At 25.8% G+C, this 14,258-nt stretch overlaps 1 protein-coding gene across 2 annotated transcripts; it reads right to left on the reverse strand.

The window, feature by feature from the left end:
* Positions 1–1,333: 1,333 nt before the first annotated feature.
* Positions 1,334–14,127, reverse strand: LOC132936429 (cysteine-rich with EGF-like domain protein 2). Of its 2 annotated transcripts, XM_061003157.1 has the most exons (9): positions 13,792–14,097; positions 6,384–6,527; positions 6,166–6,312; positions 5,911–6,099; positions 5,664–5,835; positions 4,882–5,019; positions 4,724–4,819; positions 4,519–4,555; positions 2,836–3,010 (listed from the first exon to the last, which is right to left on the reverse strand). In XM_061003157.1, the coding sequence occupies exons 2-9, from the start codon at positions 6,513–6,515 to the stop codon at positions 2,986–2,988; spliced, it is 936 nt and encodes a 311-aa protein (XP_060859140.1). In that variant the 5' UTR covers positions 6,516–6,527; positions 13,792–14,097; the 3' UTR covers positions 2,836–2,985. The 2 variants fall into 2 exon arrangements, with proteins under 2 accessions (XP_060859139.1, XP_060859140.1); XM_061003156.1 differs by lacking the exon at positions 4,519–4,555 and having other exon boundaries at positions 1,334–3,010; positions 13,792–14,127.
* Positions 14,128–14,258: the final 131 nt, after the last annotated feature.

A 14,258-nucleotide genomic window follows, 5' to 3' on the forward strand; every position in this document is an offset into this window, starting at 1 on the left:
ATGTCCGGGCGTGCCTGATTAAAGTAATAACAATGTTTTCAGAAAAAGATGTTATACTAAACCAGAATAAAAAAATACACAATGTTACATGAATAGTAATTGTCACAAGTCTAGTTTGAAATTATTATAACAATTATTACTAGTAAGCGAAAATAATTGAACAACGTTTATTTATAAAATAAATGTATAGCAAACAGGAATTATAATATCTTAATTACTGAAAAATGTCGTCAAAGTTATTTTTATTATCTTATCTGTGTGCAAACAGGTAGGATATTGGATATCAATAAGTAACAATAAGTTGAATTTAGCTTAAATTTCGTCAAACCCAAATTACTCGTAAATATTAAATTTCATATGTCAATTTTGTAATTAGAAAAAAACTTTTTATACAAAAATTGTTTAGAAAAAAATACTCTATCCGAATATGTAAAAAAAGTTCATGTTACTATTTAAAAAAAGTAACATATCAAAAGCGTTAAAAATTTGAAATTTATCTGAAAATGTGTATTTAAGTACTATCTGTCATTCAGCAAAAACCCCATTTCAATACGTCATTGAACTGAAATATTTAGTGGTACCCACTAATTCTCCAGGGTCGGCGGTGTGTCGGTATATTCTTATTTTTTCATTATTTATGGCAGCACTTCCTATTTAATAATACAATCTATAGATAAGCAATGCTGCAATAAATAATGAAAATAAGAATGTCATGTCAATAATATGTCCAAATAGTCAGGGAATAATAAATAAAAAAAAGAAATTAAAATACCCAAAACTATCAATACCTGTTGGCTAAGCAATCATCGATCAATTCAGACGGTCATAGTTCAAGCTTCATATACCTATAACAAAACTAGACTCTTCACTCTTCATATAGGTTTCTTTTATAATAATAAAATTATACAGTCAGTAACATTTTTACTTACATGATAGTATGAAACACGTTATTAAATGTAACAACTTTAATTGTCTTTAACAATATCAAAAAGCTTTGAACATTTGAGAAGTAAGAAACATTGTTACATTCTACAGACCATATTGGAATAAGTAGGAATGGATTATCATAATCTAGGTATTTCAATGATTGAATGATTTATGTTTCTAGTTAAATACAGGAATACATCAGTGTGATGGATTAAGTAAATACACAATAATATGTAGAATTTTGAATATTTTATTATATATATTTTTTTTTGTTTAATTACAATGGGGTACAACTATATTTCATAAAATTGGTGTACTTAAAACTGTACTAGATTAAGTGATGATCACAAATTCTAGACAACTAAAGCGTTTTTTAAGAAATATAAAGTAATACTAGTCAGCCTCGTTTGCTTAAAAAATAATTTTTTTAATAATAATACTATAATTTTAAGGATAAAGAATATCACAAAGTAAATAAACTTATCTAATTAATTTAAATATATAGATTGTACGGTTAACAATTAATAAGCCAAATGTAATGATAAAAATAACACAACTGTAAAATATTTAATTTAGTTAATCAATTTGAAAATAAAATGGTTTGCAAATATTTTTCAAAGACAAAATTAAAAGTCAAACCTAATTAAAGGATCATTGTATTTAATAATATTAGTATTATTGGTAATATGGTCTTTATAGGTTGTATTTTGGTAAACATTTGTGTTGCCATTTAGTATTATATACACACTGTAGAAAAACTACTCTCCATGCTCACGAATATTATTGCCTCGAGTATAACTATTATAAAAGCCTTTAGAAATTAGTTAGCTGCATCGATGGAAAAATGTATAAAGTTTAAACAAAAAAGATTTCAAAAAGATTTTGAGCAGTTATATTATTAATTGTTGGAAGTTAAACGTAAAACAATATATACAAATAACAACATAAATATTTCTAATTACTATTATCTTGTTTAAACATTAAAACTTTTGAAACACTAGTAGTCGGTATTGATATCAACATTAAATTTAGTTGAATAGCATCTATAGTATAAAATAATTCTAATATAAGGGATAATACATTTGAAAAGAGTATAAGCTAAGTTAGTATTAATAATTGGACCACCATTTTTCCTCTTTAATCTTAGGCACTTTTGGTTAAAATCAAAAAGGTCAGGACTGTATGTATTGATTTAATAATAATAAAATATTATATTATATATCATATATTTAACTATGGGATTTTGGTTAAATTGTTATGGTAATTGTGTTCTACATTTGATACAAATACCTAATACTATTACTCTCTAAACTAAATCATGAAAAATGTCTAGTATGCTAGTACATTGTTTTAAAATTCCTAGACCATAATACTCTAATATAACCATTAAGTTAAAATATGAAAAGCAAAATTATGTTTTATTGTGTATTCAATAAATAATGGCAACACATTTTTGAATTTTATGAAATCATTAAATTTATAATATTCAAAAAATTAATTATAATAGTCTCTTGGTTACTCGATAATGTATTAGTCAATTATCTTAAAAAATAAACTAATTATATTTCACATAATTTATAATTGAGTGTTTTGTCTATGGTCGTAATCTTTGAATTCAATAATCTAATAAATACGTAATGAGAAATAATTCTATGTTTACATAAATTAGTCAGGCTTTTATAAATAATTTCGGGTTTTTTTTTTGGGTACTGTATATTACTTATCTAATCATAATTAAAAAAATAATTTAGCCAATAAATAAACTGCAATATTTTAACACTAATCGCTATTCTAAATTCATTATTTTTCAGTTGGATTAGAATTGGACGAACATTGAAAACTACTTAGTATATAATATTTAATACAGGTAATGGAAGAAAACATTGCTTATGATATTAATCTCTATTTCATTACTTATATAATTCATTCATTATATATTCGGCTACCATAATGTAAACTGCTATGAATGCTCCAACAATACTTGCAATAGTTGTATTCATTCTGAAAATAATTATTGTTGCTATTCCTAGACCCCCATATGTCAGATAACGAGATTGATCAGAGCTCTTCCATTTGGTGTCCACTAAAACAAAATAATAATATTTTAGGATTTTGTTGTAATAAGAAAATAATTATAACAAGATCAACAAAATTTATAAAAAGTTTTAATTATAATTTTAAAGTAAAATTCTAATATAGGTAAACTTAAAATAACTTAATAAAAGTGAATGCTATAAATAAAAAATTTACAGAAGTGGTTATTAATTATTACAGAATGCATAGTGGACAATTATTAATAAAATATTAGTTGGTTAGTTCTTTCTATAAAAAAAATTTCAGAAAAATTATTATAAACTTTAAAATATATTTTATTAATTTCAATAGAAATATCTTATAACAAATTGGTGTATAAAATAGCTGCTATTAAAACTTCTTTAAGACAATGCAAAACATGATCCTAAATCATGTAAGTTAAGAGTTGATGTCAAACATAATTTTAATCAAGAATGGATAATTATTCAACATAAATTTATGTTTCTATAAATAATTAAATAAGAAATAATTCAATCGTGTATGATTTTGATTTTTGGAGGAAGTAATCTAGAAAAGATATGACAAAGATGGGGGATGATGTAGTGTATGAGGCGAATATGTTCACATAATTAACACGTTGAGTGCCACAGTCGACACGTTGTCAATAACTGTGGCAGGGTCGACAATTTGTAGAGCTATATTTATGGCCATACATTAATATATTACACAATATTATTCATTGCTACAGATATAAGATATTTGTACAATTATTATTGGATATTAATCATTCAAATACTAAAGAATAATAAGTAGGTATGTAACGAAAAACAACCACATTGCACTGTAGGACGACGTCATCACTCAAAGGCCGGCGTAATTGCGGGACCGGTTTCTCGGGCAACGCACGCCAAATCTATGTGGCACTCAACGTGTTAAGATTAGTGGTTTTAAGGATGATGTCAGAAATAAGATTATGTGGAGAGAAGTGTCAAGTATTTTATGAAACAAGAGGGTGATGTTGAGATTGGTAGATTTTATAAAGTAGTTGTGACTTGTGAGGCTAGTTATATTATATAGATTTTAGGCAGTGAGATATAAGATATAAAAGTGAATTGGAAGGATAGAATGAGAAATCAATTCAATAGGACTAGAGTAGAAGTAGCAAAATTGTTGACAAAATGAGGGAAAAATTAATAAACTCATTATAGTATTTTGCGACAAGTGTTGTAGTATAATTACTTGATGTTAAATTAAAATATTTTTTAAGATATTATACAATTAGGTTGTTCACAGTTCTTATTATCATCAATTAAATTAAGTGTAGTTTATGCATAAGTGAATTCACCAAAAAGATATATATTATGATACATCATATTTTATAAAAAAAATTATATTTAAGTAGACACGAATAAAAAAAAGTTTTTATATAAGTTATTTCCACAACAAATTTAGGTAAATGGGGGTTGGTATTATTTACAAACTTTTAAATTTTCTGGTCACTAATAGAAAAAACTAAACTATTAACCATTGATCTAAAAGAACAAAAACACAACTTACTCAGTTTTCTCTTCGACTTCATAGCCTTCACTAGCATCTACAATTTAAAAATCGTGCAAACAATCATTACTAAAGCATTAGAGTATTACACATGCTCTAATAATTGAGTAATAAATGATTCTTAAACGTGCATAAGCTCGTAATAATTAATCAATTTAAAATACTCCCCAGAAAATACAAAATTTAAATAAGAATAAAAAACTACCTATGCATTTTTTGTCTTTCATGATGTATCCTGCGGCGCAATTAAAGCACATATCATTTCCATCACCATAACAATCTGTACATGATGGATCACAACCTGTAGATAAATAAATTCAAATAAAATATAATAAATTAATAAGTTTACATTATTATACTTACTCAAACAAGAATACGAGCCATCATTATTAATACAAAATTGTTGTGAAGTACAAACATCTTGTTCCAAACACTCATCTACATCCACACAACCTTCACCTTCACCCATGTACACCCATCCATCTTTACATTCATCACAACCTGTATATATAAATATATATAGGTACATATTATTTAAAATTAACATAAATTAAATAAGATATTCAAATTTTGAACAAAAAAATTAAATTAACAACCTATAGTTTTACTATTTTTTAATGATACTATATTAAAGTAATAATTAATTTGAATTTTGTAACTTGATTGAGTATTTAATCTAAATTCAATTTTTTTTATCCAAAAATGGATAGTTTTTTTATTCAATTCATTGATATAAGATGAAACTACTAGATAGTCTAAGACTTGAAAAATTGCATAGACTATATTATAGTGTACATTAATTTCCCCAATTTCAACAACGATATAATATATTGATGATTAGTATAGATATTACAGTAAATTAAAATAATATTATTTTCAATCAAGTATGTAATCAAGATTCAAGACTTCAGTAGCATGCAAAAATGAGCAATGTCTGTACAAAATAAAAGGCATATGTAAATAGTGTGGTCTGATAATATCTAAAATGTATTCAAATTAGATAATATTACTTATTTAAGTGCCACAAATCTAAACACAAGAATTTTTAAGTTTTTTTTGTCAATAATTATATAATTTGTTAGTTAATTTATTAATTTAAATAAAAAAGGATAACGTTTATTGATAGTATAATTAATTTAATATACCTTTTGGCCCCGAATCTGTACAGCTATCTTTGCATGATTTATGGCATTCTTCACAGGTAAAAGTATTATTTTTCAGTATGACAAAATAATTATTTGCACAATGATCACAGTTGATACCTTCGTAACCATTTTTACATTTGCATGACCCATTGCCTTTTCGAGTTCCATCACCCTGAAATAGAATAGATTTAATTAAAAATATTAATATTTATTAAATAATAAAGGCTAGTAAGTATTTTATTATTACCTTGCAAGTTCCATGAGAATTACAAACATTTGGATAACCTTTACATGGTAAACAATCAGGACCATAATGTTTTGGTGGGCAACACGCTTTTAATTTGTCAACACAAAACCATTGGAATAGATCTTCTTGACGGCCCTCTGTCCACCATTCTTTTAAATGATGTTCGTATTCACTCGACAAATAAAAACACTATAAAACAAAAAAAGTTTTTAACTTGGAAATAGATCAAAAGTTTGGGTAATTATTTAATTTTACCATATCTTGGTCATGAGATATTTCAGTACACAATGAATCATGGATTTCCACAAATCTCACTTCACTTTTTGCATAAGTCAATAAGTTTTTCTCTTCCCATGCTGTATTTCCCCCACCAAAGTGACCATTTTTAGTTTTTTCAAGACCCTAAAAAATTTACATTATTTTTAAACATTTACTACACACATGAGCACAATTTTGATTTATACATTTATTACCTTCTCAAACGATTGAACTAATATTTTACAACTTTTGCAAGGTGATATATCAGCAGAAACTTTTGGAACAAAATTAGATACATCCAAACCATGTAATAATTGAAAGAATGGAAGCAATAACAGTACGTGCATTATCAATAGTATCTGAAATAATATATAAAAAATAATTAATGTTTTTAATTGTTAAATGATAGCTAGAATTAAGTATAATATTTAAGTAAGAAGTAAATTATTTTCATGAACTTTCAGATTGTTTTCATAACATTATCATTCCATCATTCCATAAAAAACACTGCAATTACTATTAACATATAATTTAAAAATGCGTAAATTAGTTTACACAAATATAAACAATTACACAAACTTTATTTTTTTATAAATATTTATGATACAGTTTAATTAGAAGAAAAATATGATTCTTCATTTCAAAGAGGTCTAATTTTGGAGCTTAAGAGGATGTCAACGTAATATTTTCCTTTTCTCTCGATCAACACATAACGTAGATAAAATGCTTTCGCCCTAGAATCATTTGAGATTCTGAGCGGAGCAATGAATGTATTGATTTTACAATGATGTGTTTTTTTTTCTGTCTGTCATCACTGTTGGGCCAGTAAAAATGATTCGATTTTCTTCAACAGTATCTTGTTTGATGGGAAAGTGAATAAAGTCGATGCATTCGGAAGATCAAAATTAAAATAGATTTCAAAAGAGCTGGGAAAAATGACATCAAATTTAAGAAAAACAGGAATTTTTACGCAATATCGGTTTTTCACAAAATCGATTTTGGTTTTTGGTGTAACTCTACAACAAATGACCGTAGATATATGAAATTTTCACAGGTTGTTTATATTAGCATTTTCTATACACGATAAATGTTCAAACAATTTTGACTTGGTTTGAGCTGTTTACGGTGAAGCGTATGTGTCTAAACATCAGAACGAGAAGATACTACCACATGCAACCCTGGAATCGCTGACTCCGTTTCGTGAAGCGTGAGTGCTTATCGAACAACACGAGTTCATAATGTAGGTAAAAGCGTCACATGATCTATATTATTATAATATTATTTATTGATATCAATAAAAAGTTTAAACCCGTCAATAAATATCAAAACGGTTTTGATATTTTCAATATAACTTATACAGTCAATATATATATTGTCAATATCGAATATTGATCGTCTTTGTAAACAGTATTACAGTGTGCTAAAACATAGCCCAAAACATGTTTTTTCTCTCTCATATGTTATGTTTTCTCTCAGTTATGTCGTCTGGATTAAGCGCACTCCATTAGTGTGTGAAGAACTGTGTGAGGCGCGTGGGCGAGCAAAGTCAACAGAGCACGAAGAGACGCATGCTCACTCACTCTGTATTGGGATTCACTATTCAGTTTGTTATTATTATTACATCATATTTTTCAAATTTGAGCTAATAAATATATATTATAATTATGAAAGTATAAACATGGCGTATACAATATAGGTATTATGCGATCTACATCTTACAAGGTAGACCGCATACGTGAGCAGAAATATGTTGGTAGTTCGCATATGAGAGTATCACCGATTTATCAAGTAGCGATTTTCTTATTTTGTTGTAATTCAAAAGTGAATAACCTTATATACATGCAAATTTCACTGAATGTTTATATTATTATTTTATATACACCATAGAATTTTGAAAATATTTTGACTTGTTTTAAGCTGTTTACGGACAATTTCAAATTTCAATTATTTATCTATAAATATCAATAAAATTTTATTTGTTGGGTCAAAAAGTGTGAAAATGTAATACAGGGCTTTTGATATATTGTAACAATAGCAGATGAAATATATTGAAAATACAAAAGGAATATTTTTTTTTTTATAATCATTAAAAGTTCAAATTTTGACAAAATGTATCAAACTGAAAATTTACAAATTATTTAGAAGTTAAAAATGTATAAAATGTTCAACTTTTATAGGTAAGAATTAAAAATGTGAAACAAAGTTCCACGTAAATAAGTTAAATAAAAACTACTTTATTCACAATAATAATATCATCAAATATACTTAATAATATCATAGGCTGACTAAACGTTTTCGTTCAGAATCGTTTTTCTTATACAATGATATTATATCAATTATCATTGAATTCAAATTTAACACAATCCATTACAGTGACCCACTTGTAGCCTACTGTACAGCAGAGTGACACCTTCTTGCCCACCTTTTTATGATTTTTAAGTTTTTTTTAGAAAAAATAACATTACAAAAATTATAGAGAATAATATTTTTGAGGGTGTCAAATCGCTTTTATATTTTATTATTATTTGACTTTGTATTCGACTTTCAAAATAAAAAAAAAAATTATAAATTTTAATGCTTACCTTTTTTTGAGAGAATATTTAGACAAATAGATACCCTCTAAATTATTATTCAGTATCATTTTTGTAATGAGATAATTAAAAAACAAAAAAAAAATGATTCTGCGGACATGCGTTTTGTCTATGTTACGTGTGGGCTAGAGATGGGAAAACAAACAGTACACTGACAGCCTCTATTAATGTCATAGGATTCTAAAACTTGGACAGTAACATTAGAGAATAATGGCAGATTGTTTGAAATGTATTGAAGATATGTTAATTATAAGATAAAGGATAGAGAGAGAGTATCTATTATCTAATGATAAGGTACTTCAGAGAGCATAAAAAGAATAAAAATGAAAAGGTACACGGAGACAAAACTAATAGGCAGGTGACAAAAAAGATAAAAGTGACTAAAAAACTGATTGAGTGTCAAAGGTTGAAGAGGAAGATTACAAATAGAACACATTAAGTAATTTATATAATTTGTATCAACAATTGAAAATGAAAGCAGACAACAGAAATAAATTAAGATTGATAACAAAGATGAATAGAAGGAAGATAAAATTGTTGCATTTTATAGAACTGAAAAAGCTTGTTTAATTGTTTAGTCTATAGCTTACTAATGTATAGTATATTTTATTATACATTATACAATAAATACAATGGTGTTGCTTATTTGGATTTATTATAAAATATTAATAGCATCCACTTTATACTAAGAAATTAATGTTCTTCTATCTAAATCTAAATATTATTAAGTCAATGTAAAAATATTGTTTTATTAGATCGCATAGACGCTTTGTTTATTTATTAATTTATTGTATATGTACTAATATTTGAATTAGTAACACATTCAATTAAAAACATTAAAACACTTATGGTAAAGTACCTTAACTATAAGATTAATCATAATAATTTTTTATAATCATTTACCAGTGTGTTAAAGAGTTTATGCTCATGAATTTTTTAAAACAGTCATCATTTCTACAGTTAATATAGATTGATAATAGAAAAAATTAAATTTTAACTCTAAAAATAATAAAGATATTTATATATACCTGTTAAAGTAGATGAAAAATAATGTTATTTTGAATGATCATTAAATTAGAACCATGCTTCTAGAGAATAAAATATTTACATGCTTATTTTAAGGCTGTGAATTTGGAACTTATAGAAATTAAATAAAGTGAAAAACGACACATTTACATTTTACTAATATCTAATAACACATAAATAATTAACTCATTCTAAACGCTTCAATAAATTATGTTACATAATAAATCATAACAAATTAAAACATATTGCATTTTCGGTATAAAAACATGTTTGTGCTAAAAAATGGTGACTGTTAAAATAAAGATGCAATTATTAATTTATTGTTTTTTAACTATATTTCATACACGTAAATAAGTAGGATATAGAATATGCTGCAACACACAAACATGCAAAAAAATTTTCTTTATTTTATTCTTATATGTATAAAAAATGAAAATGCAATAACTGGACGTAATTGATATAGAAAATATTGACATGCATTATATAGGTGGAACTTACTATATGTGCAATTCAATTTGTTATGCATGGCTACATATTTCCATATATTTAAATTAGTTACTACTTAATACTTAATGATAGTTTTAAACTTTTAATTAATAAATATTAAAAAAATTAGTGATCATAATATATTAATACAACCAGTATAATATTCATACACATTTATTACAACAAAATTAGAAAAAATGGAACATAATGGCTATAATGTATATTAAGTAATAATAACAAAGCAAATATTATATTTATGTTATATTATAGAATTTGTTAAGTTATAGTTAAGTTACATACTGTATTTACCTTTAAACTATCTCAATAAGAAAAATATAGTCCAACCATAATTGTTGAACATATTGATACATAAGCAATGTTACAAGCTAATAATAATTCTACTAATATCAATATGGATATAAATATATAATTCTCAGTGGTATATTTATACATATGTCACATAGACCCTATAGGCTCAACAATTTAGTATATTGGTTTTTCTTGAATTATTATTTGGAGAAAAAAATTGTAGTTTTTTTTATTATAACGTATTGAATATATAAAATAAATTTATAATATTTATAATATTTTTAAATAAAAATTAAAACATTAGTTTAGTGACAGTAGACCCCTAAAAAAGATACTTTTCTTGGCGGAGTTCTTTATCAGTTATTTTTTCCAACGTAGATTTTCCATTTCACTGTCTTTGTAACCAGTAGGATAAAAATAGAAATTAACAAACTTACTCAAATAGAATACAATGAAAAACCATTTAATATTTTTAGATAGTTCGGTATTCCTACAAATGTTGAGGGTTATGTAGAAAAGAAATATAATAATATACATAGTCAATATTTTAGTTTTTTTTTTTAAACAAATAACTACTTAATAAGTTATAACAATATAAAATAAAATAAGTGGGAATCAATAAAAAAAATAAGGCATCAATAACAAGTAAAAGATCAAGATGTCATCAATAAAACATGCAAAATGGATCTATTTATTGCAATATATGATATACTTTTTTTTTAATATCTGATTATTTAAATCGATCTTACAGAAAAGGGCGCTTGCTTTGTAGCACCTGGAAAATTCATATATTCGGCTCTGATTAGGTTAAATTAGGTTATTAGTATAAGTAAACCATCTGTAAGATGTCAGTTCTTTTTTCAATGAAAATATTCATGTTTAGAGTTCTATTTTCAAATAAAATTCAAATTCACATAAGAATAATATCATTATGTAAGTTTTGTATATATAGTAACAATATAGTACAATATTATAGTAACACTAGGATCGCTTGTAAATTTAGCGCAACATATTTTGTATCGCAGTGAGCGATCTATAGAATTCATAATGAATAGTTAGCCTATCAATGATATAAAAAAAAAAAAAAAAACATAAAATGCAAAGGTTTTTTAAAAGCTTGTGAATGTAGTAAATTGTTTACAATTTAAATATTGGAACTGACAAACGATAAGTTATTAAATTTCAAAACTTGCTAAAATCAAATTGTATAATTGATTTTATTTTTACTAGCTAATAGCTAGTAGTCTGAAACTAAGGGTAAATTAAAAATAAAAACTTAAAACTAATATAATTTATTTATTTTTAATAATAATGGTTCATACAGTTTATTAGTTGTGCATTTTATGATTTGTTGATATCATTAGAGATTGAATAGGGTACTAATAGTAGGTACTCGATGATTAATTGGTAGACAATCAAATATACAAAATGTTGATTATTAGAACTACTTAGTTAATACCAAAATTAGATTACATTATGAATAATTAATCTTGTTCTCTGAAAACGTTTGCAATCTCTTGGACATTGTTAGGTGCCTGACTAAAAAATTTAACTAAATAGTATCGTAAACATTGTTGAAGTGAGTACATTTCACAGTTGATAGAGCAAAATACTGTGAAATTGTTAATGACACCTAACTGTATTTACAAGTAGATAAAAAATAAGATAATTGGGTGATGAAATTCAAACAGTGTATATTGTAACATTATAAACCTGCTTTTTTTAATGATTAGACCAAAAACTAAAAAAAATAAAATAAAAATACTCGTTTCGTTATTTTTTTTATGAAAATAACAAATGTCTTATACATAGATTTTTTTTATATGTATACCTAAATTTTATTAAGTGGTGGAAGACACAAATCAACAGGAAAAATAAGGCAATCGTAGGGCAGTTATTTGAACAAATAAAGGGTTATAAAAGACATCAATCAAGGATAACATTTTTACATTATAAATATGGTAATATTAAAAAAAATTCATATGTTAACTTATCTTTCAAAATGAGTCGACATAATAATACAAGTAGAAGTTATGTAGTAATCAAGTAATTAAGACTTAGCATTAGGGTGTTAGTTGAATATATTTCTCAAAATATTCAGTACAAATTAGAGCAATCAGGGATATAAAGTGAGATGATAACAAGAGTACTACAAATAGATTGTCAATATGATTATTAGAAGGGTTGAGGACTTCTAGTTTTTTCATATTTGTCTAGGAAGGTTGCAGAATAATGTGAGAGATGTATAAATATGTTTCATAATACTAGTAAGCTATACTGAACATTTTATTTTTGCATATTAAGTTGTTATTGCATATAAGAAAAATAATAACATATTTTGCCAGTTAAAAGCCATCTAATAGTCAGTTTGGACCAATAAGAAAAAAATTTTATCCTTTGACCAATTATGATAGGTACATTTGGAAAATTGAATATTTAAAAATATATTAGTACAGAGCTAATTGCAGCATAACGGTCAATTATCTGGCCGATAATACTACAATGCGTGTAGCAGGGAGTGTTAATTGCTAATATTATTAGTAATAAGTAATTTTTCAAGTATTTATAAAGTAAATAATCAAACTACCTCTTTTTATATTTTTGTTTACATATTAATTGTATAATTTAAGTACCAAAAAGTCATATTATAAACTTTTTTAGAATATATTAAGTGCATATTTGTTGTTTTTTTAGTGCATAAGTGCATACATATTCTCAGGTTTATAAGTACTAGAAGTCCTCAAATTATTAGTGATTAAAATGGATCTGGATACAAAAGCATTTCGGGCAACGATAAAAACGGCTGCCTTTAGATGGACAATTGGTATAGATACATACCAAACAATACATTAACTAGTACTCTACAAATTAAAACTTACATCACTACCTTTCACAAACTGTAAAATCCTTTCTTAATTTTGTTCAAAATGATCATAATGAACTATTGTTTCTATACCTATGGTTAAAAAAAAAAATTAGGGGGAAGGAGGTTGTAACCTCTGAACCTTTCTTGTGGTCGCACGACTGGCTATAGGACATAACACTAATATCATCGAGTAGAGATAGTATCTATACTCAATTTTAACTCTTAAACAAGTAATTTTATTTTTACAAAGGATTTGTTATGTTGCCTGTGTCATATAAGTACCAATGTGAACAATATATCTGAATAAAAATAACAACAATAATACCAAACTAATGTAGTACTTACCCACTATGGTTTGTAGAAATTCTGAAAATTTCCGGGACGAGATGATGGAAAAAACGGTTGGGCGTGTAATGGCAAGTGTGGTGCCTTTTGAATAATAATAATAATAATAATATTTAAAACGCTCGATGAGAACGTGGAAAGCGCATAGTAATTTACGTTTCAAGCACAAAACCCCATCTATTATTCCGACTTGCACCGCGAGAATATTTACGTGGTCCAACCAGACCGGTACTGATAACGAATGACGGTGCGAGTGGAAAGCGTAGACGAATGGGGAGGGACAGACAAAAAACCGTACAGAAACTCAGACCTGTGTTGAGTACTACCGATCTGTTTACCTACTTTAACTTTAAAATATCGATTAGTCGAATATATTCGATAGTAGTTTTACCTATTCAGTTATTACATAATATTACCAAGTTACTAATAATTTTTATATTAATTATTATTTATCAGGACGTATTTAG

The sequence above is a fragment of the Metopolophium dirhodum genome, chromosome 1, assembly GCF_019925205.1.
Source record: "Metopolophium dirhodum isolate CAU chromosome 1, ASM1992520v1, whole genome shotgun sequence".
Taxonomy (NCBI): Eukaryota; Metazoa; Arthropoda; class Insecta; order Hemiptera; family Aphididae; genus Metopolophium; species Metopolophium dirhodum.

What these genes read in the sequence shown, in the direction of transcription:
- LOC132936429 (XM_061003156.1), bottom strand. Translation starts at nt 6,515, where the DNA reads ATGCACGTACTGTTATTGCTTCCATTCTTTCAATTATTACATGGTTTG. An exon ending in TATCTCATGACCAAGATATG is followed by an intron (nt 6,100 to 6,165) that starts GTAAAATTAAAT and finishes TTTGTTTTATAG; the next exon opens with TGTTTTTATTTGTCGAGTGA. An exon ending in ATTCTCATGGAACTTGCAAG is followed by an intron (nt 5,836 to 5,910) that starts GTAATAATAAAA and finishes ATTCTATTTCAG; the next exon opens with GGTGATGGAACTCGAAAAGG.